The 27,858-nt window shown below is 40.0% G+C and overlaps 1 protein-coding gene across 1 annotated transcript in view; it reads left to right on the top strand.

The window, feature by feature from the left end:
* The window catches only part of UGGT1 (UDP-glucose glycoprotein glucosyltransferase 1), a 34,405-nt gene extending 8,185 nt beyond the window's left edge, over positions 1-26,220 (top strand). The window contains exons 9-40 of the mRNA XM_008941198.1: positions 749-848; positions 1,644-1,704; positions 3,460-3,551; positions 4,317-4,467; positions 4,737-4,856; positions 5,990-6,075; positions 6,514-6,649; positions 7,480-7,611; positions 8,535-8,699; positions 8,968-9,088; positions 9,872-9,970; positions 11,327-11,350; positions 11,853-11,947; positions 12,420-12,626; positions 13,224-13,355; positions 14,257-14,387; positions 14,907-15,002; positions 15,270-15,372; positions 15,851-15,930; positions 16,350-16,539; positions 17,491-17,649; positions 19,404-19,489; positions 19,802-19,886; positions 20,052-20,140; positions 20,367-20,471; positions 21,110-21,194; positions 22,491-22,673; positions 23,832-23,992; positions 24,445-24,559; positions 25,152-25,268; positions 25,602-25,761; positions 26,195-26,220. Of these exons, the coding sequence (XP_008939446.1) occupies positions 749-848; positions 1,644-1,704; positions 3,460-3,551; positions 4,317-4,467; positions 4,737-4,856; positions 5,990-6,075; positions 6,514-6,649; positions 7,480-7,611; positions 8,535-8,699; positions 8,968-9,088; positions 9,872-9,970; positions 11,327-11,350; positions 11,853-11,947; positions 12,420-12,626; positions 13,224-13,355; positions 14,257-14,387; positions 14,907-15,002; positions 15,270-15,372; positions 15,851-15,930; positions 16,350-16,539; positions 17,491-17,649; positions 19,404-19,489; positions 19,802-19,886; positions 20,052-20,140; positions 20,367-20,471; positions 21,110-21,194; positions 22,491-22,673; positions 23,832-23,992; positions 24,445-24,559; positions 25,152-25,268; positions 25,602-25,761; positions 26,195-26,220 (3,692 nt within the window). The remainder of the gene's footprint in view (positions 1-748; positions 849-1,643; positions 1,705-3,459; positions 3,552-4,316; positions 4,468-4,736; positions 4,857-5,989; positions 6,076-6,513; positions 6,650-7,479; positions 7,612-8,534; positions 8,700-8,967; positions 9,089-9,871; positions 9,971-11,326; positions 11,351-11,852; positions 11,948-12,419; positions 12,627-13,223; positions 13,356-14,256; positions 14,388-14,906; positions 15,003-15,269; positions 15,373-15,850; positions 15,931-16,349; positions 16,540-17,490; positions 17,650-19,403; positions 19,490-19,801; positions 19,887-20,051; positions 20,141-20,366; positions 20,472-21,109; positions 21,195-22,490; positions 22,674-23,831; positions 23,993-24,444; positions 24,560-25,151; positions 25,269-25,601; positions 25,762-26,194) is intronic.
* The last annotated feature ends 1,638 nt before the right edge of the window (positions 26,221-27,858 follow it).

Genomic DNA, 27,858 nt, shown 5'->3' with positions numbered 1-27,858 from the left:
GAAATGGCTTTGAGAAAGATTGCTTCACAGGACTTCTGGAATGGGGTTCTCCTTCTATGTTCTGAAGTACAGTAAGTGTCTTGCTCTTAAACGGCTCACTTGTATGATCTGCTAAAGAATATACAATGAAGTACAGTAAGTGTCTTGCTCTTAAATGGCTCATTTGTATGATCTGCTAAATGCAGAAGAGCAAAGGAAATGTAAAGTTTCTTTACATGGTCATGTTCTTGGTGTGGAAAGTTGATTTTTTTTTTTCAAGACCAAAGGAATACTGTATTTCAAAAGCATCTGCATGCAACTCTGGCCTCTTTCCCTAGATACCATTTGTAGAGGCCTGCAGAAAGGCTTTTCATCCTCTGAAAAAGAGGAATTTGAAATGCTGAAGCCACAGAGGATCTGCCTACATCCAGCAGATGGCTGTTTGTATTTCTAGCTTGTGAAACAGTCACCAAGACCTTGCCCTTCTGGAGGGCACATCCTCCCACATCAGCAAAGAAAAGGTGATGGTCTGGACTCATTGAAGCAACCTGTAGACAAGATGCATTGGTTCATTTTGATATGGTTACTTCAAGGCAATAAACAGAAGTTGGATACAAGATATAAAGAAAAGAAGTGTCTAAAAGCACACATAGAAAATGAATTTTCATTGGTAACAAATAAGCAAAAAAGTTGAAAGCTAAAGTTAAGACAACTGTACACTGGCTTGTTTTCAGTTCAGAGTTCTTGACTTCTGTTTTTTCACTTCTAGACTTAAGTTTTCAGACTGCTGCTCGCATTTTGACTGCTCCCCCTGCAGATGCTTTGATGGTCATGAAGGATCTCAGTCAGAACTTCCCTACCAAGGCCAGGTAACTTTCATTACGAGTTCCAGGAGACTTTCTTGCTATCTTTTTTCTGAGCAGAACCTGAGACAGGGAGTATTGGTTGGGTTAACGTCAGAGTTTCCATTTAGCTGGAAGCAAACACTGGGGAATGTTTTTGCAGAGCAGTTCTTCAGCCTGTGGTTACAAAGAAGATCATACAGTGTTTTTCTTGGATGGCAGCTGATGTGGACTGGTGGAAAATTTGGCAGAATGACTTCTGCTATTTTTTGTGAAATGCTTCTGAACTTCTTGCATCAAGTTCTCAAGAATTTACTGGATAAGTTTTCTGCTTGGTGGCTCTAAGGTTTGTTTATTCACCGGATCCCACTCTTCTGGGATCCACATTGCCAAGCAGCCCAGTCAGTCCCATGTCAGAGACTGATGAGCAGCTCCAGTGTTTTATGCAATTTGTCTTGAGCATATTCAAATGAATTTCAAGAAATTCAGTCATAATCTGGCCTGCCCAACCAGTCTAGAAATCTGTTTCTTTTGATGAGTTCCATGACTTCTGTGTTATGGACTGTGAAGAATGTGTTACAGGAACTCCTTTGGAGTAGGTGGAGATAAATCTGAGTGTCAAAAGGAACTGAATTCTGGTCTTATTTCTCACTAACTGATGTAACAGTGCATCCTACTGCTTAATGGTACCACAAAGTGCAAGTGCTTCTGATCACAGCTTTATTTATATATAAGATACAGAAAGTAGGATAAGTAGATACCTAATCTGTTCATTAGATAATCAGAAAGATGATTCACTGTATGATGTTTTTATTTCTGTAGAGCAATCACAAAAACAGTTGTTTCTTCGGAACTCCGAGCAGAAATTGAAGAGAACCAAAAGGTAATGCTTCCAGAAAGTAGCACAGTGCTTTGGCCTGTATGGTTTAATAGTGGCCCACTATTGGCACACACAACTGTTTAGTATACATCTGGGAAGTGAAGAACTAGTGGATTTTCAAACATGGATTAGGAATATAATTTAGTTTGTTTGCTCAGATATGAAAATACTGGTCAGACCTTCTTTGTGTGAGGTCACTGCTGGGGAGTGATGATTGGGATTTTGTCCACAGAGCTGCCCCTACAATGGCTGTTCACAGTAGTGGGGTGTTCTGACAGTTATTTGGCAAGCCCTTGTTAATGTACATGAAAGTGACCTTCTGTTTGGTATCTGAACTCAGAATATGGTCACTGTGTTTATTTTTATAACTTTAAATACACTGTAAGTACTATTTTGTTAGTTTATAGAAAACATACATCTTGGGTGTTCTTGGCATTTCTACAGGCTGTCTTAACCTGATCTTCAGGACAGAACTGTGTCCAAACTGAAGCAGCTGAAATTTTGATGTCTTATGTCACATCAGTCTTTACTCAGCTTTTGAGTTGCCCAGTTGTGGTGATGACTTGCCAGCTGCAGTTGTGTGGAGACAGTTCACATGTTTCTTGGAGGGCTGCCTGCTGGGTGGCCTTGCTCAGCCTCTCACCTAGTTCTTGTCTGAGTGGCACAGCAGATGTGTAAAGCCTGAATGTCACAGCACTGCTCCTGGGTAACAGTTCAAAAAGGCTGACTTCAACTTACTGATTGTAGATGTTGGTTGTGTTCTGAACATCTCAAAAGCAACTCGTTATTAAAAGTGTGAATGCTTTTCAGTGGAAGTTATTAGAGCTAAAAAGTAGTTGTATTTTTAGATAAAAATGTCTGAGCTGGATGGAATGCAGCTTGTTAGAAAGCTATTGCCTGAAAAGCAAATGTATTAATCATCTTACAGTTTTAAGAATGCAGAAGAAATTGACTTATTACCCAACAGTTTGAGATGGTGCTTAGATAGCTGAATTCATCACTGTGTACAAGGAAGTCACAGAGTTAGAATTGGGAACTAGAGTTAGAGAGAGAGCTGGGAAATTGGTTTCAAAAAGACTGTTCTATTCACCTTTCCTGACTCAAACTTGTTCTCTGTGATGGTGCCTCAATTCAGGGGCAAGTATCCAATCAAATGGTGTACTGCTCAGAGGAACTTGGAAGAAATTTCCAATTCCATTTGTGTGCTGGTTGATACTGGGGAGATTGGACTACAATGGCAGCTCATCCACTTTTCACTGATGACATATTCACTAGGTCAGGACTTGACTGGTACCTTAAACACAGCAGTTAGCTCCTTTAGTGAGCCCCATGAAGTATCCAGCAGTTTAAGTCACAAAACTGTGCATTCAAGAGCTAAGACAGGTAACTGGATGCCATTTGTCCATCCACTTTGTGGGCTGTCAGCTAAAAAAAAAAAATATTACTTCTCTGAAGCATTTTTAACTGCTTCAGTATATTTAAAATGTCTGCACAAGGACTTTCCAGTGCACTACTCAATCATGTAGAAAGAAACAAATGAAAGTCTGATTTATGGTTCTGTGGCTATTCAGTGTTGTTTTTCCTCTGGTATGAATGTGTGCACCAAGCTGGCAAAGACTGTAATTGAGAAGTGATGCAATGCAATTAGTAATGCAGCAAGGGAAATAAAATCTACAATTTGGCACATTAAACTCTCTAGGAATATTTTTTTTTTTTCTGTGCAGAGCATTCTTCTAATGACCTTCTATTTTCTTCCAGTATTTCAAAGGAACATTAGGATTGCAACCAGGAGATTCTGCCCTGTTCATCAATGGACTACTTATTGATTTAGACACTCAGGACATATTTAGGTAGGAATGTTCAGAGTAATTGTTTCCTGTTCAGGAGCTTGCATCCTGCCTGTGAATGGACAGTAAAGTAATTTAGATAGTTTTGAACATTCTTCAGAAAGTCTATATCAGGACTAAGTTTAATTAAGTACTGTAAAAAGCAAATCATGGTTCCTTCTCTTATGCAAGTGAATTTCTAGCAAAACTGCTGATGTGGAAACGGGAATACCCTTGAAGATTGGAATGGAAAGTCACTTATGTGCTCTTCTTTTGGTCTGTGCTAGCAAGATTTTGTGCTAGCAAGATCTGACTAGCAAGCAAAACTGCTGATGTGGAAACGGGAATACCCTTGAAGATTGGAATGGAAAGTCACTTATGTGCTTTTCTTTTGGTCTGTGCTATGACTAGCAAGATTTTTGTCTCCAAGACTGGCAACATAGAGGATTTATTTTGAAGATGGTAGACTGATTCTCAGAGGATAAGCCACTGTAAATTTTTTGACTGAAACCCACCCTAACTCTTTGTCAAGATTTGTTGCACTGACATGGAGTTGAATTACACATGTCTGTCATGCTATCGTTATCTTGATTCAATGTAGTTTTTCCTAGAAATAGAATATAATTGATTTAAGTTCTGTCAGGTGTCTTAGGACAGTTGAAGTAAGTGTGAAGAAGTAGCACACAGACTCGGTGGATTTGTCTCTACCTTTCATCTGTTAACCCTTAGGATAAGAGCAAGTTATTTGCTGTGTCTTTAAAATGCCACATGTTCTCCTCCTCCTCCCAGCCTGATCGACGTGCTGCGCGGCGAGGCGCGGGTTATGGAAGGGCTGCACAGCCTGGGCATTGAGGGGCTCTCCCTGCACAACGTCCTGAAGCTCAACATCCAGCCCTCAGACTCTGACTATGCTGTGGACATCAGGAGCCCAGCTATTTCTGTGTGTATGGTTTTGTGTAGGAAATACCTGGTTTGATGTTGGGCAGTGTGTTTGTAAGCTGTCAGGGGAACTTCTGCTCTTGTCTCACAATCAGCTCTGAAACTGCAGTAAAGAAAAAAAGGCAATTAAGGTTCTAAGTATAACTAACTCTTTTCAAAAAGCTTAACTTTTTATTCGGACAGCACTCAATGCAGTGTCTGATTTTAAAATGCTTTACAGGCTCAAGCAGGAGGACTGTCAGTCATTTAAATGCCTTTGTTTTTCCTCAGTGGATCAACAATCTGGAAGTTGACAGCAGGTACAATTCCTGGCCCTCCAGCGTGCAGGAGCTGCTGCGCCCCACGTTTCCAGGGGTCATCAGGCAGATCAGAAAAAACTTCCATAATTTTGTAAGTAGTAAACTCACTGCAAATGAAATGTGCATTTTTGGTTTTTTTTTCAACAGCAGGGACACTGGCTTTTGCACCTTACCTACATATATGCTGGGTTCTCTGTCACTTAAATGTGCTGAGACAGGATGCTTTTCTGAAAGGTTTTGTTCTGCTTGTACTAGTAAGTTATGGCTGAGACTCAGAGATTACTGAGAATGATTTTCTGGTTCCTATTAGATGCCAAAAATTCCTTCATCAATGGAAGAAACTAATCTAATGAGTGAAAATTTGGTGCATTTCAGCTTTGTGGAGATAGCTGGAGCTAGTTAATTAAATCCATTACATCTGTAAATTAGGGTTAAGACCAACTTCAGTTGTTTCCATTGGAAAGCATTTGTGCACCAAGACTTCAAAAGATGATCAACATTAAGCCCTCAGCTTAATCCTAGGTGTCCTTCTAGTCTCTAGGTAGACTGCTTAAAGTTAGATCTAATAAGGAGTTTGTGAATCCTGTACTGTAACTCCTGTGATGTGACAGGGTAGCCCTCCAGACAAAGGGACTCCTCTGTTAAGTGGCAAATAGAGACCTGACCCACCTCCAGCTATGGGAGCATTAGTGGAGCATCTTTTTCTCTGGAGTTCCCTCCTTCTAACATTGAAATTAGTAAATGAAAATACAACACTTGGCCTGAGTGAAAGGCCCTAAACTCAGTGTGAATAGCCTGGTTCTGTCTGGGTTTGGGCTTGCTCTGAGAACGTCCCAGCAGCATCTGCTCTTCAGGGGGCTGAGCAGAGCAGTGCTGTGTTCCTCAGTGCTGACAAAAGCTCATCTCCTGTGCACATCCCAACAGGTGGGTTCACATACACAGGAGGTGGAAGCCTGGACACCAGGGAACACTGAGGGAAAGACAGAAAGTACCTAAGGAGTCTGGTCTCTGCTTAAAGGAGTGGTTTAGACTTGGTATTGCACATAAGGGACTTAAAAGACTTCAGAAGAAACTATTACTTAGTGGGCCTCATCTCCCTGGTAGTGTATAAAATAGGACTGATGACAATGCTGCACTGAGATATGGATGAAGCTGTGTCTAATTAAAAACCTGTATCTTGACTTCATAAGGGAAAAAAACAACTCCCTTCCAATTTGCATGCAGGTGCTGATAGTGGACCCCACTCATGAGACCACAGCAGAATTACTGAACGTGGCAGAGATGTTCTTCAGCAACCACATCCCACTGAGGTAACTGCTGCTTTAACAGGAGGCCTTTTACATCAGTTTTATTTTTGTGACTTTGGCAATTGTAGCATTCTCATTGCTAGGACACTGTATAAATGTTATGTGTCTTCTGTTGATGGCTGGGAAGCACATTTACTAAATACTGTCTTGTATTTAATTATTTTTAATGTAACTTTTGCTAATAGCAAAGCAGAGTTCTAGTTTTGTAACAGTTCAAAAGAAACTTAAAAGCAAGTACTTTAGATGAAAGAGAAATGAAAAGCAAGATTCACCATTAGAGATTTTATGTCCTAAGTTTGATTCCTGGTTGCTCTGCTCAATACCTTCTCAGTCTATTCCAGAAAAACCCTTTGTCTAAGATGATCATCATAGCTGACAGCTGTATGAAGAGTTGATTATTAATATAATAGATTAATGATCTGGGGATTTGTCTGATTGCAGGATAGGGCTGGTCTTTGTGGTGAATGACTCGGAGGATGTTGATGGACTTCAGGATCCTGGTGTTGCCCTCCTTAGGGCATACAATTATGTGGCACAAGAAATGGACAACAATTATGCTTTCCAGACTGTCATGTCTGTAAGTATTCATTTAAAAGGGAAACTAATCTTTTAATGTTTTCTATGTATGTAAGATTATTTTAATGTGCTGAGATGTAGGTACTGGAAGAAATTTTTCTTTGACTTGGCACTTGTGCCACACAGTGCTTGTTTATTTGTAAAGTGCTTCGGACCCATCTTTAACAAGTGAGACTAGATTTAAATGTGACACACAACACTTCTGGCTGTTTTTCTGATCCTGCCTCCTTGCTTGTTCTGCCAGTGAGTTCTAAACTGCAGTATCCTTCCAGGGTTATCATTTGTTTTGAGCAGTTCCTGCTGCATACCTTCACCACATCAAAGGACAATAGAGGTGCTAGCAAATGCATTTTCACTTGGGGTTGTACAAATCAACAAGCTGGGGCATACTCTAATATTAAATTCTTGTGCCTTCAGGAGGGAAATGTTTTCCTACTTTACCTGTAAGGTCAGCTGTACCATTGATAAGCACATCTGGAGTTTTGAAGGGAAGGGGAGCTTTTTGGATATCCTTGAGCCTTTTCTCCCCCAAGCACTTTACCCCCTCAAATACTGTTTCTAATTAAAGGTGCAAGTTATTATTTAAAGAAATACATTATACTTACCTCCTTCCAATCTCACTGCAATGACTGCAAGGTAAAGGATAACTGTAAGAGCCTGAAGTGCTTAGGAGCTGTAATTGCAGCTAATAAATATGAAAATGTATTTTGTGATCTGGCTGTTAATGCATTATTATAGTTACTGGAATAGAGGTGACAGGTCAACTTACCTTTGATAAGGACAGGAGCTTTACAGGGCAGCTGTAACCTTGCATTTGTATTCCCCTTTCAGATATATAACAAGGTCAAAACTGGAGATCAGCTGAGAGTGGAGCATGTGGTTAGTGTTCTTGAGAAACAGTATCCTTATGTGGAAGTCAGCAGCATTCTGGGAATTGATTCTGCCTATGATCAGAACAGAAAGGTAAGAATTAATGAAATAGAGCTTTTTTCACTTTTTTCTTTACTTCAGCAGAGTTTTGTAAATATAGTTAGGTACAATTTCTTGATCCAACTCTCTTATTAACCAGGTAGCTATTTTGTTATCACAGTGAGTGACTTAGTAATATTTCAATAAATATCTATGTTCAGCACAAAGCTCTATGTAATATACATAATACATACACTACATTGTAATACATATATTTAAAAATCTATATGTGTATTTCAGAACCAAGATAACTTTCTTGTGACTTGTAAGTCATGCTTTCATTCTGGTATGCAGACTTCAGCAGAGTTTAAAATTGCTTGAAAGAATCAAGATGATGGCATGGTTTGTAAGAAAAACAAGGGTCTCATTGTCTGGGAGGCATTGCTGTGGGTTTTCTTTGTCACTATTTGAATACTGTGTGTGATAAAGTGATGGTGATGAATTCAGAATGCCTCTCCTGTAGCTAGGCATTGAACAGTATCTCTCAAATAATTTCTTAAAGTTGTTGATACTTTTCTATATGGAGAAAAGTGGGAGAGAAAAAATGGGGAAATTTATCTTGACATAATAACCCCCTGCCCCACAAGTAAATGTTCTTTAACAAGTTAAGGAACATTCTTAAAAAATAAAAAGAAAACCTCTCCCCTGCCTTACATTACAGCTCAGTGCTTGCATGGCATTTGCTTCCATATGCAAAGTCAGCTCTCCTGTTGTACGTTTTTTTCACTGACCAGAAAGTGCTCACTGGGATTATTTACAGCATGAACCTCAATGGAATATTTCACACTTCTGTGTTATGAAGTAATGTTTTTGCTTTGGAACTCTGAGAGACAAGGATGTCTCGTGGATGTGAGATACAGGAAGTGCCTTAGGCACTGTGTGAACTGAATATTCTCTTCTCCTTTCCCTGTGCTCAGGCAGCGAGGGGTTACTATGAGCAGACAGGGGTGGGTCCTCTCCCTGTTGTGCTCTTCAATGGGATGCCTTTTCAAAGAGACCAGCTGGATCCTGATGACCTGGAAACTGTGACCATGCACAAAATCCTGGAGACCACAAGCGTCTTCCAGCGTGCCGTGTACCTGGTAGGTGCTGAGCTCACCAGGACTTCAGAGAAACTAGACTTGGAAAGACTGACTCAGAAGCCCTGGGATATGTAATACACAAAGACAACCTCACTTGAATCATTTCTTGACTTGGTTTTTTGTTGCTGGGTTTCTGGTTTTGGTGTTTTTTTTCTTGTTTTTTTTTTGTTGTTGTTGTTGTTGTTGTTGTTGTTGTTGTTGTTGTTGTTAAGTTATCTAAGGCAAATATATATGCCAAATAACAAATGTTCCTTCTTCTTTCCTTCAGGGTGAATTATCTAACGACCAAGATGTGGTTGAGTATATCATGAACCAGCCTAATGTTGTTCCAAGAATCAACTCCAGAATCTTAATGTCTGACAGAGAGTACCTAGATCTGACAGGAATGAGTAAGGGATGCTTTTAATTGCATTAAACCTGGAGTATCTGAGCCAAAGACACTTGCTGTCTCAGCAGAAAGCCCTACTGGCTAAGTATTAAGAGCACCCCAAGTGATGTTCTAGCCCTGGTGCTGGCAGAGATGTTATGCACAATAGCAACATGAGTTTCTACAGATTTTTCAAAACAGGAATATGTTTTCATTTTATACAAACCTTTAAGGGGATATGACTCACAAAGTTGAGAAATTAACAATGCTAGCAAAAGCTGGGAACAGTTGTATAAGGGAACAGCTTTGCTTCTTATTTCTGACCTTCTTTTAAGCAGAGATTGGCATTTATCTCTGGAATTACTTAAAATATAGCAGAACTTTTCGTGGCTAAATGTCCTGACACCCAGTGCAGTGACTCTGCAGTACAATGATGCTATTGCAAAAACACTTGTAAACCCACCTGTTTTGAGTTAGTTGTTTGAAAAACAGTAACACAGATTTTTAAATGTGTATTATTTACATAAATTAACTTAAATAAGACTTGAACATTTTTTCAGCTGAATTCTGCATCTCAAATAAGCAATGCAGTTGTTAATGTCACCCGTGAGGCAAAACTAAAACTTAGGAGACAACAAAAATAGATTCCTCAGCTTATATATTAACAGTGGAAATGAGATGTAAAAGCAGTATCAGGAGGAACAAAATGGGATGTATTCTTCATGTTCTGGTAATAGTAGTGATTTTTCTTTCATTTTTACATGGAATAGTTGCCTCAGCATCTAATACTTTCCCTCTTCCTCAGATAACTTCTACGTGGATGACTTTGCTCGATTCACCACGCTGGAGTCCAGAGATAAGACAGCTGCTGTTGCAAACAGCATGACCTACTTAACAAAGAAAGGTAACATCTGCAGTGGATTATGAACCCAAACCCAATCTCCTCTGTCTTTCCAAGCATATCTAGAGTCCTCCACACACGCACTGAGCCTTGTTCAGGCCTGTGGGTAATGGTGCAATCTAAGTGTTAAAAGGAAAGATTTTTCTCTTTTATAAAGCATGACATGTACCTGAAGCAAGACTGTTCTCTCTTCAAACTCAGCCCAGCCTTCAGTGAATAGTGAGGTCCCACCCTCCCTGCTCTTGCTGTACTGCAAATGACCACCAGAAATGCAGCAGTGTAGGCTCTGATCCTGCAGGGACACTGACTAGAAGAATACAAAAGGGGTTCTAGCTCTTTGTCTCATCATTCAAAATTACTAAAAATTACATGGATTCAGGAAGCAAACTGTTATTGCCCACTGTATAGGACCACACCTAACATGATCTGTGCTATTTTTATTGCACCAATGCATGTACTGCTTTTTCAATGACAGTATTATAACAGTTATACATAGTCTCCTGTTAGTGTTCTCAGTGTAAGAAATGCATGCACAGCCATCACACAGAGCTTTATCAGGCACAGCCATCACACAGAGCTCTATCAGGCCTTGCCAATGCCCATTTCAGTCAGGTATTTTAACTAAAATACTGTCATTTGAACCAGTTCCTCTTGTTCCTGTCTGCTGTCTTTACTGGACTCACAATTTTGCCCAGTACTATCTCCAGCCTCTGTCACCTGCAAGCACTGCCTTAAATGTTCCCATTGCTCCTTCTGTCTCCTATTTGCCCTTGGTTCATGTTCAGTCACATCTGAACAAGCTTCTTGTTTTCCCTTTGTAGAGTATTAATTAAACCTACACCTCCACATGCTCATTTGAAAGTGTGCATTAATGTCCAGTCCCACGGTGTGACAGTTTTGGGTCAGTGCCTCTTCTGTCACTTAAAGTATTTAATAACTGATACCTGATTACAGCAGTGCTGTAGCACATTTGTTTTCTGAAGTAATAGGAAAGTTATCTGTATTGTTGGCTCAGCAGCAGCACTGAAATAGCACTGTCTTGCTGGCTTTAAGAGAGGGAGGATAACAGAAATGGTTAACAATGCAGGTCATAATGGCATGGCAGTTTTTCCAAATGGTCTTTGTAAGGAGGCTTCACTGTATGGTATGAAACTGGTAACGTGTAGTGTAATTAGTGCTCCAGCAGGAAAGGAAACCATCAAAGCTTATTCTAATAAAATTAGCACAAACTTGTTGCTTGTTGGACTTGAACTTCAGTGATTCAGTTATGCCCAGTGCAGTTCTTGATACACAGTGGGATTACTATCAAATTATTAATGTCGCTTTCCTTTCCCCTTTGCCTTTCTGCTTCTTGACCAGGAATGTCTTCCAAGGAGATCTATGGTAACTCATGCTTTAGCATTTCATGTGGTGGTTTTCTGGGAATTTTGGGGTTCCTTTATAACATTGGCTTTAGAACCAGCAGGAAATGAAGAAAGTTGTTTAAATGCATGTCTGCTTCAGCAATATACAACAATGATTTTGTCAACTAACAGCTTCAGTAGTAAGAAGCAGTATGGCTGTACCCTAGTTGGAATCTGTAATTTATAGGTTCCTTCATAATTTCTGAATTAAAAAGGTAGCAAACAAATTAAAACCCAAAAGAGCTGCTTAGTGACGCATGCTGTCCTGTGCAGGTTTTCTGGATGAGGTAGATAAACCTAACATAATGCCAGTACTATTATTTCTTATCTTGCCAGACTTCATAGCTTAGCTTCATCCATGGCTTTCCTACATAATTTTACTTCTTTGATATCTTTGCATGTGCATCATATTTTTCTTCCAAATGAGGAAAAACTGAAGCTTTCACTCTCAAATTTCTCCCCCCCTTTTTTTTCCATTGCAGATGATTCCTTTGTTAGACCTGTTACTTTCTGGATTGTTGGTGATTTTGATAAACCTTCAGGGAGGCAATTGTTGTATGATGCAATTAAACATCAGGTGGGTGCTGTTCTCATTTGTTGTAGGACCTGGAGACCTAGAGAGACCCCCTGTGGGGTCTCTAATTTCCAGCCTCATCTTATTTGTAGGGGCTGGAACATCACTGACCTTCTTGTATTAGGACAGAATCCCCTCTTGGTACTATGCTAATACAATAAAAAAAAAAAGATGTTCTTGTAAGCCCATGGTGCTAAACTGAAAATGTGTTTTGGTTGGTCCTGTGTCTCTTCAGTAGCACAATATTATGTAGGAGATTTCTTTTACAGCAGTGACTGTATGTAACCTAAATAGTTGATGTAAAATTAGTCCATTCATCCTTTTAACCTGTGCTGTTATTTACCTAATTTGGAATCTGGTTTTCTGGTTAAGAAATACAAAGCTTTAGCTATAGCATTTAAAACAGACTGACTTGTCCCATTGAAAGCCCACCTGAGAGGTGAAGCTCTCCTAATGCCTGTTCTGTGAATGGCAGAAATCCAGCAATAACGTGCGCATCAGCATGATCAATAACCCCAGTGAAGATCCAAACAGCCAGAACACGGTTGTTGCTAAGGCCATATGGGCAGCTCTGCAGACACAGACGTCCAATAACGCCAAGAACTTCATCACCAAGATGGCAAAGGAAGAAATTGCACAGGCAGTAGAGGCAGGAGCTGACATCTTGGAGTTTGCTGTTGGGGTAAGCATGTTTGCTGGTGTTTACAAAGGCAGGCTGCTCTGCTTGTGCTTCCAATGGATTTTTGTAGTGTAGTATGTTCCTGTGCAAAAGATGCAGTAACAATGGAGAGTAACACTGTTGGTTCTGCTGTTGGTTGGTGGCTTTTTTTCCAGTGAAAGGTAAACTTACCTAAATATAACAGTCCATAGAAAAACAAAGTAAATCCTCAGACATGTCAAAGCTACATAACTTTGGGAAGTCCAGAGTGGTGCAGATTCAGGGGCCTGTTTAAGTCAGTCAGTTGTTCCTTTGGACATCAAGAGAGAACTATAATCTTTTTGAAAAAATCACATTTCTTAAAGTCAGTTTAAAAAAGTTAGGCAAGAATCAATAAGAGCAGAATTGAACAACTGGTCTAAATAACAATTACTAGGGCTGTGGCCTTTCTCATAGTTAGCTGAGATAATGTTTGAAGGTGACAGGCAAGAACTGGGTTTAAGACCACAAACAAAAAGGGCCTGGGGATAAATTTTAGCATGATATAAAGATGTTCTCAAATGGAAATAAAAAAGGTGCATTTAAAAAAAAAAATCAATGTCAACTATTCTTTTCTTTCAGGGCATGGATATCAGTATTTTCAAAGAAGCCTTTGAGTCCTCCAAGGTGGATTTTATTCTTTCCCATGCTCTGTATTGCAGAGATGTTCTGAAGCTGAAGAAGGGGCAGAGGGCTGTGATCAGCAATGGAAGGGTGAGCTCAACCAGCAGGCAGAAGAGATTCAACATGTGGGAAGGAAACAGACCTTGAGCAGCAGAGTGTAGGGGTCAGGCCCAGAGCCTCAGCCTTCTTTAGGTCTCAGCAGTCTTCAGGATCACTTCCAGTCTGATGTAGTCAGACATGTGTGGCCTTTTCTCCATCCTGTGTGCAGTTAGTTGGTGGCATTTTGTACAAATCTCTCAAATAATGGCTGCTGTCATGTTGGCCCTGGATTGAGTCCAGGGGTGGAATGGGCTGATAAATTGGGATGACTGTGCTGCTTCAGTTCTCTGGGGCAGAATGCTGCTGTGCCTTGGCTTCTTCCACCAGCTCTTTATGACAGCCACTTAGTTACATTAGTATTTCCCTGCAAATAATGCCACTTGGCTGTGTATGGCATTAAGTTTTCTTAGCTAGGAAAAAACCTGCAAGTTCCAGTGGTTGCTGCAAACTTTAAAGGGTAAAACATTTCAAGTAATGAGTTGTGGTGTTCTAGTTCTCTCGTTAGCAAAATAGCAAGAATTGTCCAGATAGCTTTCAGCCTTCCAGAGGCTAGAGGAGTGAGATTTGCTGCAGTCTTGCTGGACTACTGGAATTGGCCTGGTAATCTGTTTCTCCTTCAAGATGTTGTATTGCTTGTATAATTTAATATGCTGGACTTCTGCAAACAAAGCACTCAGTGAAAATTTTAAGCATGCATTTTATTCCTTAGTCTGGGGGTTTTGGCTCTAGACAGCTAGATTTATCTGTTAAATTCTGCTGCTGTTGACCTTAATACCAGCCTAAACAGTTGATAGCCACTAAGACTGAGCTCAAGTATTTACTTAATACATCTTTGCATTTTGTTTCAGTGTAGCCTCTACCTAATAATGCTGTTCCTGCTTTTTTTTTGTAGATTATTGGCCCATTAGAGGATGGTGAGATGTTCAATCAGGATGATTTTCATCTCCTTGAGAATATCATACTGAAGACGTCAGGACAGAAAATCAAATCTCAGATTCAGCAGCTGGGATTTGAAGAAGATCTGTAAGTAAATGTGAAGAGGCTTGCAAAAAAACTGGTGGTACTCTGATAACGTGACCTTCTGCAGCCTAGAGAAGGCTTTATCAAGTACAGTCTCTCTGGGTGCTATAAACCAGCATGCACATGTCCGTGTGGTCAAGGCTCAGTGGGGCAAGGGAGCAGGGAAAAAGATGTAAATTACCTCTATTTGGTTTTAAGTGCTTTAGTGGCTTTTTTGTCATTCCCAATCTCCTGGAGGTAGGTAGCTGTAACTGTTTCCCCCAGATTCAGGAGGCAGTTCTGAGAGTACTGGCAGCCCCTACAGTGTTCCTGTGCTCAGAGTTCACTGTTCTTGATTTGTTATCTCTAGTAGCAGCCTGCCATGGCTGGTCTGTCACCTTGGAAGGGAAGCTGGAGGAGCTGTATTGGCTGGAGCCTCACTGACAAGCAGCAACGAAGTGGGAAAGTGCCTAAGTCTGTAGGGATTTACTACACACATTTTCTGAGTATCTGCAAACCCTTTTGTTCTTTGTTTTTTTCCAGTGCAAGTGACTTGGTAATGAAAGTGGATGCTCTTCTGTCTGCTCAGCCAAAGGGAGAAGCAAGGATTGAGTATCACTTTTTTGAAGAACGATACAGGTACAGGATTGCTGGTGATTACTGAGCAGTATGCTTTTCTTTGTCTTTTAACATTCTCATTGCTTTACATTGCATTGAACTTAAAAATAGTTCAAAAATCCAAGTAGCAATAGTCAAATCCCCAAAAGTTTTCAGGGTATGGTGAGACTACAGAAATTAATTTTATCTGTCTACCTGTCTTTATATACACACATAGGATCACAGAATGGCCTGGGTTGGAAGGGACCTTTAAAGGTCATCTTAATTTTTTTTTTTTCTTCTGTTCAGTGCAGTCAAACTGAGACCAAAAGAGGGGGAGACATACTTTGATGTTGTGGCTGTTGTTGATCCTGTGACCAGAGATGCTCAGAGACTTGCCCCGTTGCTTTTGGTATGTATGCAGTGTTGTAATGCATTTTATGGCCACTGCAAAAAGTTGTCTCAGTTCTGTAATATTGGGCATGTCTGTACTCCTGCTCCACTGGGTGGTGGCCACTGACTTCCTAATAATGTGTCTGAGTTGCACAGTACATTTATTAGTGGAAAAACTAATTACACTGTACTACATGCTAACAAGATCATGCTTAGGTATCATCTAGACAGCGTTTGGTTTCACCATTTTAACAGTTTAGTTTGCAGTGACTTTTCTTGAGGAGGAAAGCCTCTGCACCCCAAAAAGCCTGCACTGTGAGGGAGCAGGTAACTGTTCTTAAAGCCACTATTTAAAAGGTGGTTGTGGTAAGGTTAGTAAGGAGAAGGGAGGCTTGAGAATGAGCATGTTACACACCTACTCGAGGTCCTGTCTATGAAAACAGTGGTCAGCTTTCCCAGTTAGCATTTTAAGGGGTGTATTTTTCTCATTACTTTAGGTTTTGAACCAACTGATAAATATGAACCTCAGAGTGTTTATGAACTGCCAGTCCAAGCTTTCTGACATGCCACTGAAAAGGTAAGCAATAGCATGGCAGGGTTAAGGAGAAAGAAAGAAAAACCTGTTGGAATGTGCAAGCACAGAAACATGGTCAAATGTCAGACAGGAGTCTCAATAACTCATGCTTTGGGCTCATTTATATAATAGCATGATTTTCCACAGAGAATCTGGGAATTTGTGGTAATTCTGCTATTTTGAAAGTATAAAAAGTTAAATAACTTGCTAATCTTCATGGTTAGTCTTCTGCATTCTGTTTGGTCCTACAAGATGAAAATTCTGACCTGTTCTAACATCAACACAACCTGTGTTGCTTTGGACAAACCCTTGGAGACATTGGAAGTCTGGGAAAGTCATTGCCATCAGCAGGCTCAACAAGAGTGAAAGACTTGCAGAGTTTGGCAGAAATGTGTTCTAACATTTCCTTTCTGACATTTCAGCTTTTATCGCTATGTTTTGGAGCCCGAGATCTCCTTCACAGCAGACAATAACTTTGCTCCAGGACCAATTGCCAAGTTTTTGGATATGCCCCAGTCTCCACTGTTCACTTTGAACCTGAACACTCCTGAGAGCTGGATGGTGGAATCTGTCAGAACCCCCTATGACCTGGATAATATTTACTTAGAGGAGGTAGGAGAAATCAACATTTTCATACTACTGCATTTAAATGGTGTTGTTTTTCCAGGGCTTATTCTGCTTTTCATCTCTTAAACTAATTGTAAAGCCATAAACAAACCACCAAACTTCTGATACTACTGCACATTTAAGCCTCTGATTTCCATGCCCCCTCCTTAAATTAACTGAAAGCCTGAGAGAGAAGGGGATTAAATGCTTCAGGCATTTGAATTACCATCCTGAGCCTCCAAATAAATAGGAGCTTTACTTTTGCAGATGCAATTTCCAGTTCCTAATACACAGTCTATTGGTGCTGTAGCAATTAAAGTGTCATTTTGGATGTGCAATGAGAGAAGATTCTTTGTGAGATTAGACTAATATTTTGCTTATGTAGCATCCTCAGGCTACATCTCAGTTTAGCCTGGTAGAGAAACAATTTATTTTTGGTGCTGGGTTTGTTTGGTTTATTTTTCTCTTTCTTTTTTGACACTTTAGTTTGGTGTAGAAAAAAGGAATTGATATTTTTGACAGTACCCTAGCACAATGTAAGAGTAATGCAGAGCAAAGCAAAATGTTTATTTCAGATGACAAATATTAGATGAGACAAGCTTTAAAGATATTTAAACTCAAAGTTCTGGAGCCTGTCATATACTTTTCATGAGACTCCAGACTGATCACTTACTTGACTACATTCTTCAACAAAAGTTTAAAAAAAAAAATAAAATGGAGCAGCAGTGCTTTCCTTTTCTTATCCTAGCATCTTACCTGTTGAGATTCAAATCTTCTTGGTGAGGACACTCCTCAAAATATAGGTATGAAGGTTGTTACTTAAAGGAGATGAACTTTTTAAGGCTTTCTAGGTGAAACTGTTATTTAATTACTGTGGCTATTTTATAGAGTGACTGAACCACTAGAAATCTGCACTATAGAGCTAGTGCTGAATTCAGCAGTATTTTCTCCTTACAGGTGGATAGTGTTGTAGCTGCAGAATATGAATTGGAGTACCTGCTTCTGGAAGGACACTGCTATGATATTACTACTGGACAGCCACCTCGGGGACTCCAGTTTACACTGGGAACTTCAACCAGTCCTGTCATCGTTGATACCATTGTTATGGCCAACTTGGTAAGCAGACTATCAGCACAGTCACCTGCAGAAACCACTGAGCATTTTCTAGGACATAGGTTATGGGTATGTGATGTTAGCTGCACTCCACAGTTGATTGCAAATGTATCAGACCCACGTAATTCCTCAGGCTGATTTCTGAAACCTTGCAGTGTACTTCTTTATCTCTTACCTTCTTCAAGATGTGCTCCTTTCCCTTCAGCTCACTGAGTAGTGACTTCTGGAATATCTTAGACCTATGCCAATACTCTTAAGCAACCTTTTTCCAAGGAAGGCCAGGCAGTTCTGTTTTTTGTAGGCAGCTACTGCTTGCATCCACTCTGGTACTGTAAGCCTCAGGTGGGCAGTTGTCTTGTTTTGGGACCCATTTTCTTCAGGAGATCTGGGGAACAAATGGAGAGAGTAAGCAAGAGTAGTCAACATTCTAGAAAACAAAGGAAGTGTGAAAGAATGGGAATTGCTTAATATAGCTGAGAAAAGGTGACAGAAATCCAAGCATGTGATTCTTCCTTGTAGCTGCCTTTATAAGGGAGCTGCATAAGGGATCAGCCTGTTTTCTGTGTCCACTGTGGGCAGTGAGACAGGTAATTGGCTGAAATCATGGCAAGGCAAGTTAGTCACTGGAGCATTTTCTTGGTACATAACGTTAGGGAAAAAAATGGAGCAAATTTCCTGTTGTGGCTTTTTTGGATTCTTTAAAGAAAGAGCAAGAAAAAATTGTTTACTAATGCTAAATATTTCTTTTAAAATTATACATTTTCTATTTCTCTGCACCTTTTCTTAGGCAAAGTATATCCTACAATGATGTAATATTTCTTATTGTAGAAAGGAAGATGACCTTTATTTTACCTGTGATCACCTGTGTGTATGTTAGGGAGTAAAGCTTAATGGCTTGGAGGTGTCTTTTTTTCTAATTAGTTAAACCAAAGTGTATGTGCCACAGGACACAGTGCTGTATCTGGGAATCCTCTTCCTCAGCTCAGTGTCTGTACTGAGAAGGGGTATGAAGAGACCAGGAACATGCCCTGTTTTTTTTTTTATTTATTTTTATTAGTTTATATTTTTAATGCAAACTGGTTCACATATGGAATTGGGAAATTTGGGGTCACAGTACAAAATTGGATGGGACACTGAAGCATCACTTCCAATGTTTGTACCTTTTATAGGTATAATAAACTGTATCACTGGAGGAAATATTCAGGTCTGGAACCTGAAGTTTCAACAAGACTTGTATACAGTATCTGAATGTCACACTAATTTTTTAGGTTCTGTAGAAGAGACATCTTCTAACATATAAGTTATGTATGTTCTTGTTTCACGCTGTAGAAGAAATACCAGTCTGTAGAGCTTCAAAATTCATTTAGCTTTTGTTTTTTAGGCAGATCTTTAGTGCACTACTGTGTAGTTACCAAGTAGTGTTCTGAAAATCACTCATTCCTTCAGGAAGGCAAATTTCTGCAGGCAAACCCTTTGGGATTGCACTGTTCCCATCAGGACACCCTGAGGACTTTGATCTAACAAATAATGTTAGACCTTTTCATACTCCTGCCCCTTATGGAAAAAACCACAATTTTAAATGGAACTTCTGGGTTTTTTTCTCCTGTTCTTTGAGTTGTAATGCCTTCAGGAATAATCTAGCTTACAAGTAATGATTTTCAGATCAAGAACAGTGGGTCAACATACATGACTTAAAAAGGTGATTCTTCTACATTTGCATTGTCTGGAAACTAACAAATATTCTTTTTACTTCACAGGGTTACTTTCAATTAAAAGCCAATCCTGGTGCCTGGACTCTGAGACTGAGAAAGGGCAGATCTGAGGATATCTACAGAATCTACAGGTAGGACAGTAAAAAATTACTTCATTTTTTGTTCTTCTGAAATTTCTGAACTAAGTAGGCATTCTAATATGTGAGTCTAACAGTTCCTTGCCAAAGCACAGTGAAGTGAACAGCAGATTACACTGAGCACGTTATGTAAGATTAAATTAATTAATTAATTTTAAAAACCCAGGGTGTGTTCAAATGCATGTCCTTGTTACTTTTGGCATGTCTCAAACCTGTTTTAGAGTGCTAAGGCCTAATACCTTGTAAAAAATGTGTAGAAGAAACAAAGAACATGTTTGTGCTTTCAATATTCTGCTGTACTTTCAGCCACGATGGCACAGACTCTCCACCTGAAGCCAGTGAAGTTATTGTTGTTCTCAGCAACTTCAAGAGCAAAATTATTAAAGTGAAGGTGAGTTTAAAAACTAGAGTTGCTCTGAAAAAAAGACTGTTTGACCCACAGTGGGGAAGAAACTTTAAGGCCTGATGATCCTTTCCTACAGTTGTCAAAATAACACTCTGTAGCTGTTTGCCCAGTCTGTGGTTCCACTCACCAATCCAGTGTTGCTCTTCACAGGTTCAGAAAAAACTAGATATGATGAATGAAGATCTACTAAGTGATGGTACCACTGAGAATGAATCTGGATTTTGGGAATCTCTTAAATGGTAAAACTAATTCAATAATTACCTGCACGTCTCTTGAAACTGGAAAACTGTTTGATGATACAGTTAGGTCTGTGATGTTCCACAGCTATGTCTAAGAGTGCTGATTAAGGGCTGTGTTTCACAGGGCCCTTCTGTTTCTAGAGAACTGGGCTACTGCTTTGCACTCTTTCCTGCATAGCTGGCTCTCACTATCTTGTCCTTTATATAAACACATCTGCCCTTTCAGGGGATTCACAGGAGGCCAAAAGAATGAAGATGTGAAACAGGATAAAGACGATGTGCTAAATATATTCTCTGTGGCTTCAGGACACCTCTATGAAAGATTCCTACGGTTAGTTCAGAATTTATCATCTGGGGGTCTCACATGGTAATGTGCCCTGCTTTCCACAAGGAAAAAGGTTAGAATTTGCAAGGATATATATTTAAAAAAAAAAACAAAACCACAGCAGTTCCAGAAGCTCAGAATTCCTCTACATTTTGCATTTACTGTATTATAGGAACTTATGTCTGCATAACATTCATACCTCTAAAATAGACTTGGTTTAATAGATGGTATTTTGCTGTCCTAAATTTTCTCACTACAATATAACCAAATACAAGTGTATTGTTCAGAAGTTATAAAATAAGTAACAGAAGTTATAAAATAAGTCATAGTTGCTTTGGAAAAGAATCTGAACTTCTGTTCTCAAAGGAGTGTGAAAGATAACACAGGTTGTTTATTCTTTGACTACTTAAAATATATACATTTGTGAGGGTTTAGTAATTTTGTAGATAAAATGAAGCAATTTGCAAGTGAAACTACCTACTTTTTCTTCCTGTGTCATGACATGACTGACATGTTCTTCATGCCTGACACACAACTGCAGTTAGTCTAATACTGTAAACCAGCAGTTTGTAATCTGTGGCACAGCTCACCTCTCGTGGGTGGCAGTTGTTCCTGTAAGTGCTTTGCTTTTTCTCTTTTCATAGCATAATGATGTTGTCTGTGCTGAAGCATACTAAGACTCCTTTAAAGTTTTGGTTTCTGAAGAACTACTTATCACCTACATTCAAGGTTTGTTCCTGATTAGAAATTTACTCTATGGTGGGGAATTTTTTTTTTTTTAAGACAAAAAAAGAAGTTGTAACCTGTGTATCATACTGTTGGGTAAATGTATGTGCAATTACCTGTCTGTATACCTTCTGTTTTGCCAAAGCATCAAGGTGGTATAGGCTGGTGGTTCTGCCTAGAAAGTTTTGAGAAATAACTGACAGGTTGACAGTGGACTCATGCTGAAGGTAAATATTTAAGACAACAGCACATATTAGGAAAATGATACTTGAAAGAGTCTTTTTGACTCATATGACAAAGGGGTAGATTTTAAAATGAAATTCAGGCCTACAAACTTATATCTAATATATAAGGGTTAACAGGTTATAGGCAAAAAACTACCAGAGAGGCAACACCAATGAGTAGGTATGGAGAGAGCTTCATACAAGGGGACATTGAAACTGTGTTTAAGGCTGCCCAGAGCACATGAACACTCATGTGGTAGGTGTGAGAGGGGCCCTAGAGGAGCACACCTGGAAATACTCCCAACTGTGTGTGATGTGTCATGAAGCAAACAGCAGGAGCCGAAACAGAACCCAGAGGTAAATAAACGGATGTCAAAATTTTCAGGAATTGGCAACTTTTAATGTTTAATATTGGGAAGTAGTACTTCCTAGAGTATCATACCTTCTCCCCTCCAGGGAAATAACTGGCAGTGTGCCTGTTATTGCAGTCATTGGTTGTGCTGTGACTGCTGTTGTCAGTCTCTCTGGGGGTTGTGCAACAACGTGCTTCGCCTGTCCCCTCCTAAGGGCCGAGTTGTACCAGCATGCCTTGGCTAAACCTGTACTCTCCCAGCCTCACAGATGGGAATGTCAGCTGATTTGACAGTGGGCCAGGTTGTTTCAGTAAAAAATTTCTTCCAATTCTTTGCTCTCATTTTATTATTCCCATTTACACTGCTTTGTACAGCCCTAAATAATGATTCTCCCATCTGCAGAATTTTATGATCTGAGTATTGCATTCTTTTAAACTGATCTGTGGATCACTATAAAATGGCTCATAAGTAATTGTGTGGGGGAAAAATGTGAAAATATGAAGTTGTCCTATGACAGTTGGCTTTACAGTTTGTACTGACTTCAGTTTGTGGTTATGTCTTTGAGTAACAATGGAACTGTAGTTATTCTTTATGGTATTTAATTTTCTAATGCTTTATGTCTTATTATAGGACTGAAGTCCATCTCTTGTAATGCACTTTTCTTTTTCCTGCAGAGGAACAAAGAACTGAGATAAGCTACTTTTTTCCCCCTCCCTCTGCAGGAGTTCATCCCTTACATGGCAGAGAAGTATAACTTCCAGTATGAGCTTGTCCAGTATAAATGGCCACGCTGGCTTCATCAGCAAACAGAGAAGCAGCGCATCATCTGGGGTTACAAGATCCTCTTTCTAGATGTGCTCTTCCCATTGGCTGTTGATAAAATCCTGTTTGTGGATGCTGACCAGGTAATGTAGAGATGGAATTACTTGCTCTTTTACTTTATTCCTTTTCTCTAACAATAGTATGTTCTTGAATACAATTTTGGTATTATTGAAAAGGTTGCAAGCCTGAGCCCTTTGCAGGCATGACTGAAGGTTGACTCTGTAACCACAGCATGCTTCAGTGCGTGCTGGTTTCTCTGCCTGTTCCCACAAAGAGTGGTTTTGTTGGCCTGTCTTTTACTTTTGTTTGGTTCTTCATTCAGTCACTGTGATTCCAGCTAGTTTGCCAAATGGATTCTTGTCACCCTTCCATTCTGTCCAGCTCAGTCCGTGCTCCCAGCCTGCAGATCACTTACCACACACCCTCCCCCTGCCACCCCCCACTTTTACCTTGGCCAGATCCAAGTGGAGAAGGCAAATCTCTTGTGCATGAGCCCGTGTTGTGCTGCAGAGCACATGGTGTTGGGAGGGCTTTGTGCGTGCTTACTGCCTGAGCAGTTTGAAAGTACAGGACAGATGTGCAGTGAGAACTGCCAAAAGTACTCCTTCAAAACCATGGAACTGAGAAGTACAGGTTATCAACATCTCAGTATAAAATGCCTTAGGTGCTCTGAAATATGTACGGTATGATCCCATGTCAGTTAAAATAATTACAACTTATGCTAAAGTATCACCTAGGATAAATTTCCAGCTATGCTGTACTCATTGTAGACAGCTTTTGTTCTGTTTATAAAAGAGAGATTAATGTGGTTTTTTCCCACTAGAGTGGTATTTTTAGAGTATTGCTGCCACAACTTCTCTGTCAAAAAGATGTAAAAAGCCTTCATCCCTGAAGGGTTTGCAAACTTTCAAGAGGAAAGGATACAAAGGATCACAGTAGAGTTCATGTATAGTGAGAATTCCTGGGGCTTATTAAGCAACAATTTGGCACTTCAACTGTCAAACCAACCCCTGTCAGATTATTTTAAGCTCCATTTTAGTGGCTCCAGCTCTAAGGGCAGAGGAAACAGCACCTTTTGTGCTGTGTTTCTCTACTGGTGTACATAATGTAGAAGACTGCAGGGTGTAACAGGTAATTCTTCTGTTAACTGTTTGCTCAGTTTGAGTTAAATCCTCACCAGAATTTCAAAACAACCCATGCCAGACTTCTATAAAGAAAAAGAAACTGTCCTTTCCCTTCAGATTGTGCGCACGGATCTGAAGGAATTAAGAGATTTCAATCTAGATGGTGCTCCTTATGGATATACTCCCTTCTGTGACAGTCGAAGAGAAATGGATGGCTACAGGTTCTGGAAATCTGGATACTGGGCGAGTCATTTAGCTGGAAGAAAATACCACATCAGGTACTGAAGAATTTTTATTTTTTTAAATAGAGGGGGAAAGCTTTTGTTGCTACTTAGAATTAGCAGCAAGCTAGCTGAGGTACACAACGCTGCAGTGAACCACTTCTTGCTTCCTGTTGCCTCTTTAAGGTTCCCTTGCCTGTGGCCCATTTGAAGCAGTAGGGACACTGCAGTTACTGTCAGTATGCTGCAGCTTCTACAGATGAGGAGCCAGAGTGTTAAATGAAGCGAAGCCTTAACTAACCAGACACCTTCATTTGTTAATAACATATGTTGGAAGAAGGGACTGCATGACAGCAAAGCTAAGATAGATTTGTTGAAAGTGTTTTTTCCTACGTGCCATGACCTTTGTTAGAACTGTGCTCCTGCCTTGTATTAGATAATGGGCTGTGCTGCCTCCAAGAGGCGCCCGCCAGTCCAGTGTCATCACTAACTGCCTCATCTCCATGTAGCGCGCTCTATGTTGTGGATCTGAAGAAGTTCAGAAAGATAGCAGCTGGCGATCGACTCAGAGGACAGTATCAGGGTCTTAGTCAAGATCCTAACAGTCTGTCCAACCTTGATCAGGTGTGTTTTCATTGTGTTTGTTTTGTTTTACTGGGGTATGGTGGCAGTCCCGTTATGCCCAGCCTTGAAATGAGGCAGGTATGGATAGGCTCAGATTAACTGGTGGGTAGAAACAACACCTTCCCCTTAAATGTCTTCAGACTATCAAATCTTCCAGTCTACTCCAAGACAAATATGTAACACAGCTGGGCCCTTGCTTCCTGAGCTATCCAGCTCTGAGTGCTTTTCTGGTCACTCACATGGAAATAAGGCTTGTAACTGTGGCAGATGGAAAAAACCACAGTGGTTTTAATGAGTTAAGAGTAGTCTTCTAAACTGGACCGGTACAGGATTGGCACTAGATTGGTACTACCACTTTAATACTGTTTGCTAAAGAACTAATTTTCAGCAATACAAGATGAACAGTTGTAGTAAGCAGTTTTTTTTCCAAAAGACTTTGGAATGGAATTAAAGGTTGATTCATCACTTTTTTTGCACTAGAAAAAAAAAACCTCTACAAAAGTTAAACTTCTCAATACTGTCTGGCTGAGGGGTTGCTCCTCCCACTCTGCACCCTGTGGAAACTGCTACTAACTTTTACTCTTCACAACAGGATTTGCCAAACAACATGATCCATCAGGTGCCAATTAAATCACTCCCACAGGAGTGGCTGTGGTGTGAAACATGGTGTGATGATGCCTCAAAGAAGAGAGCAAAAACCATTGATCTGGTAAGTGCAGTTATGAACCCTCATTCTTATGTCACAATCAAATACAGTGACCAATTTTTGAGGCACTTCCCTACTTCTTATCTAGGCACCTCATCCCCCTATTGTTACTTAAATGCACTTCAGCATTTGCCTTTAGCTTCTATATTTCTCCTACTTGGAGCAGTGGCATTATTATGAATTTGGAAAGAGGCTTTACACTCTACTTTAGCTAAAATACAGCCATGTGGCGTTCACCAGCGACAGGTTATCTCCACCAGGGGGAAGCACACCTCTGTTCAGTAAATACTCCTCCTCCTAAGCCTTGAGTGTCTGAGCAGTTTGTTTTGTCTGCAGTGTAATAACCCAATGACCAAAGAACCCAAGTTGCACGCAGCAATGCGTATAGTTCCAGAATGGCAGGACTATGATCAAGAAATCAAACTGCTCCAGAGCCTTTTCCAGAAAGAAAAGGAAACAGGAACACCAGCCAAGATGCCAGGACAACACACACATGGTAATCTTTCTGTTTCTGTGATTTTCTTCCTGTTTGGACTGGGGTTAAGTTGTGTACCTGTTCACGGTGAGCCTGCACCATGCAATGGCTTGCATGGAGGATCTGTGAAATAATCTGTATATTTTAATGGGACAGAAAGGACATTGCTGAGTGAGGCTGGTGTAACAACCTGATTCTGAAACAGAGCTGTACTGCACGCTTGTTCCAGTTCTGTTAAAGACCCTCAGTGTTCCTGCAATTTTATGAGCTTGGCTTTCTCTTAACCCTTCATTAAAGTGCCAGTGTGCACCATCAGTATGAATTGTTCTTCAGTCACTGCTAACCTTGTAAAGAACAAGTCTTTGGGGTTTATATACTGATTTTCAAACCAAGCTAACAATTAAGGCAGCTGAAAACGGAGTGCTATTTTTTATTTTTTAATTTTTTTCTCTTTATCCAGCAGCACATGTGGAATTATGATCCATGGAGAAAAACTCAAGTTAGACTGTTTCATAGACAATTTTTATATTGAAAGCTAGTTTTTTTCCGGTATGTCTGCAAAACTGCTGAATAATTGAATGGGATGATGTATGCAATTTTATTACTTGCCTTTGGGTTAATTTCTGCATATGAAATAGGATTGGATTGCTGGAATTAGCATTACTGGTTTTTTGCACCTGTGGTGGAGAGGAAAGAGCCCATGATGGAATTTAGCATTTCAGAACCAAAACTTCGAAAGCCCCTGGGAGGGCCACAGCCTGCTCCTTCAGCTGCTGCTGCCTCCACCAGTGATGAAGATCCTGTTAGCCTCAGGTCTAACTTGAGAGCCTGGGAACTGCAGACCCCTTGAGCCATTGGCTAGAACATAACTCCTGACCTCAACTGATGGAGATAATTTTTCCAGGTAACATTAAAAGGCTCAGAATCTTGCCTTGAGTTTGGGATACTGTTTTATCAACAGGTTTTTCAAAGGGTCAGAAATGCTTCTCAGATTTGTTCAGTATGCCCTTGATTTTGTAACAAATTGAGCATTACTTTCTACATCCCATTTTCGTTTATTGCCCCACTTTGGATGGTTTGGCTTAGTGCAAAGCTACCACCATCTATTCAAATACCCACCCAAATACAACTGCCTCAGCTCACGAAGTGAGCGGAACATGGAATTGGACAGCTCGGTTCATCCTAGCCCCTCTGACTGGAATCAAAGTGCCCTCCTGCCTTCCTGCTCAGAGTTTAAATCAGTCTGCAAAACAGGCAGGGCCTTACTGTTGCTGTGGTTCACTGATTCATGAATGTTCTTTGTTTATGAAAAATCTGTGGAAGCTCGGAAGTTTATCATCATGTAAATTTCATGAACTTTATTTTTCTTCAAACAGAGATGTTGTCACACCAATAAAAACTTTGGAGTTCTTAGGTCTTAAGCTTTAGTTCACACTTTGATCATAATTTTGCTTGCACACATTACAGGGCTAATTTGATTTTGGGGTTTCTGAGTATTTTACCTGCGTTTGTTTTCATTCTGTTGCACAGATAAGAAAAAATTTTCCTGCAAGGCTTAATTACCCTTAGCTAGTTTTATAATTCATATTCATGTCTTTATTTTTAAAGATGATACTCGCATAGTTCTGTTATGAACATACCAATCTTTAAAAAATCCTCAAACCCTGCTTCCCTCGTTCTGGAGGATTGCCTGCTCCCTAGAACCCTGAGAAGTTTGAGTTGCAATGTAAGAAATAAAGTAGTATTTGTAGTAATAAAATATAGAGCTCCCTATGCACTGCTTTAGGAATCCAAACTGGGATCATTTCTGCCCCTGTGTTTTCATACGGGTAAATGTTCTGTACTGTACAACCCTCACACTAAAGATAATCCTGATCTAAGATGCTCTTCTGGAATTATTGTAGTAAACATCCTATAAAGGTTTTGCTGGGATTTGAAAGCAGCTGAAACTGTTCAATCAGACAGCTGAACACAGAGGCAGCTCTCCTCCAGCCAGCTCAAGAATGGGCCCAAATCATTAACTCAAACTATTAAAAAAAACCCAAAAACCACCAACAAAAAACATATCAAAAAAAATAGTGGGGTCCCCTGAACACCCATTGCTGGCACTGTTGATAG

The sequence above is a fragment of the Merops nubicus genome, unplaced genomic scaffold, assembly GCF_000691845.1.
Source record: "Merops nubicus isolate BGI_N331 unplaced genomic scaffold, ASM69184v1 scaffold1955, whole genome shotgun sequence".
Lineage (NCBI taxonomy): Eukaryota > Metazoa > Chordata > Aves > Coraciiformes > Meropidae > Merops > Merops nubicus.
This window is presented reverse-complemented; position numbering and strand designations above follow the sequence as displayed.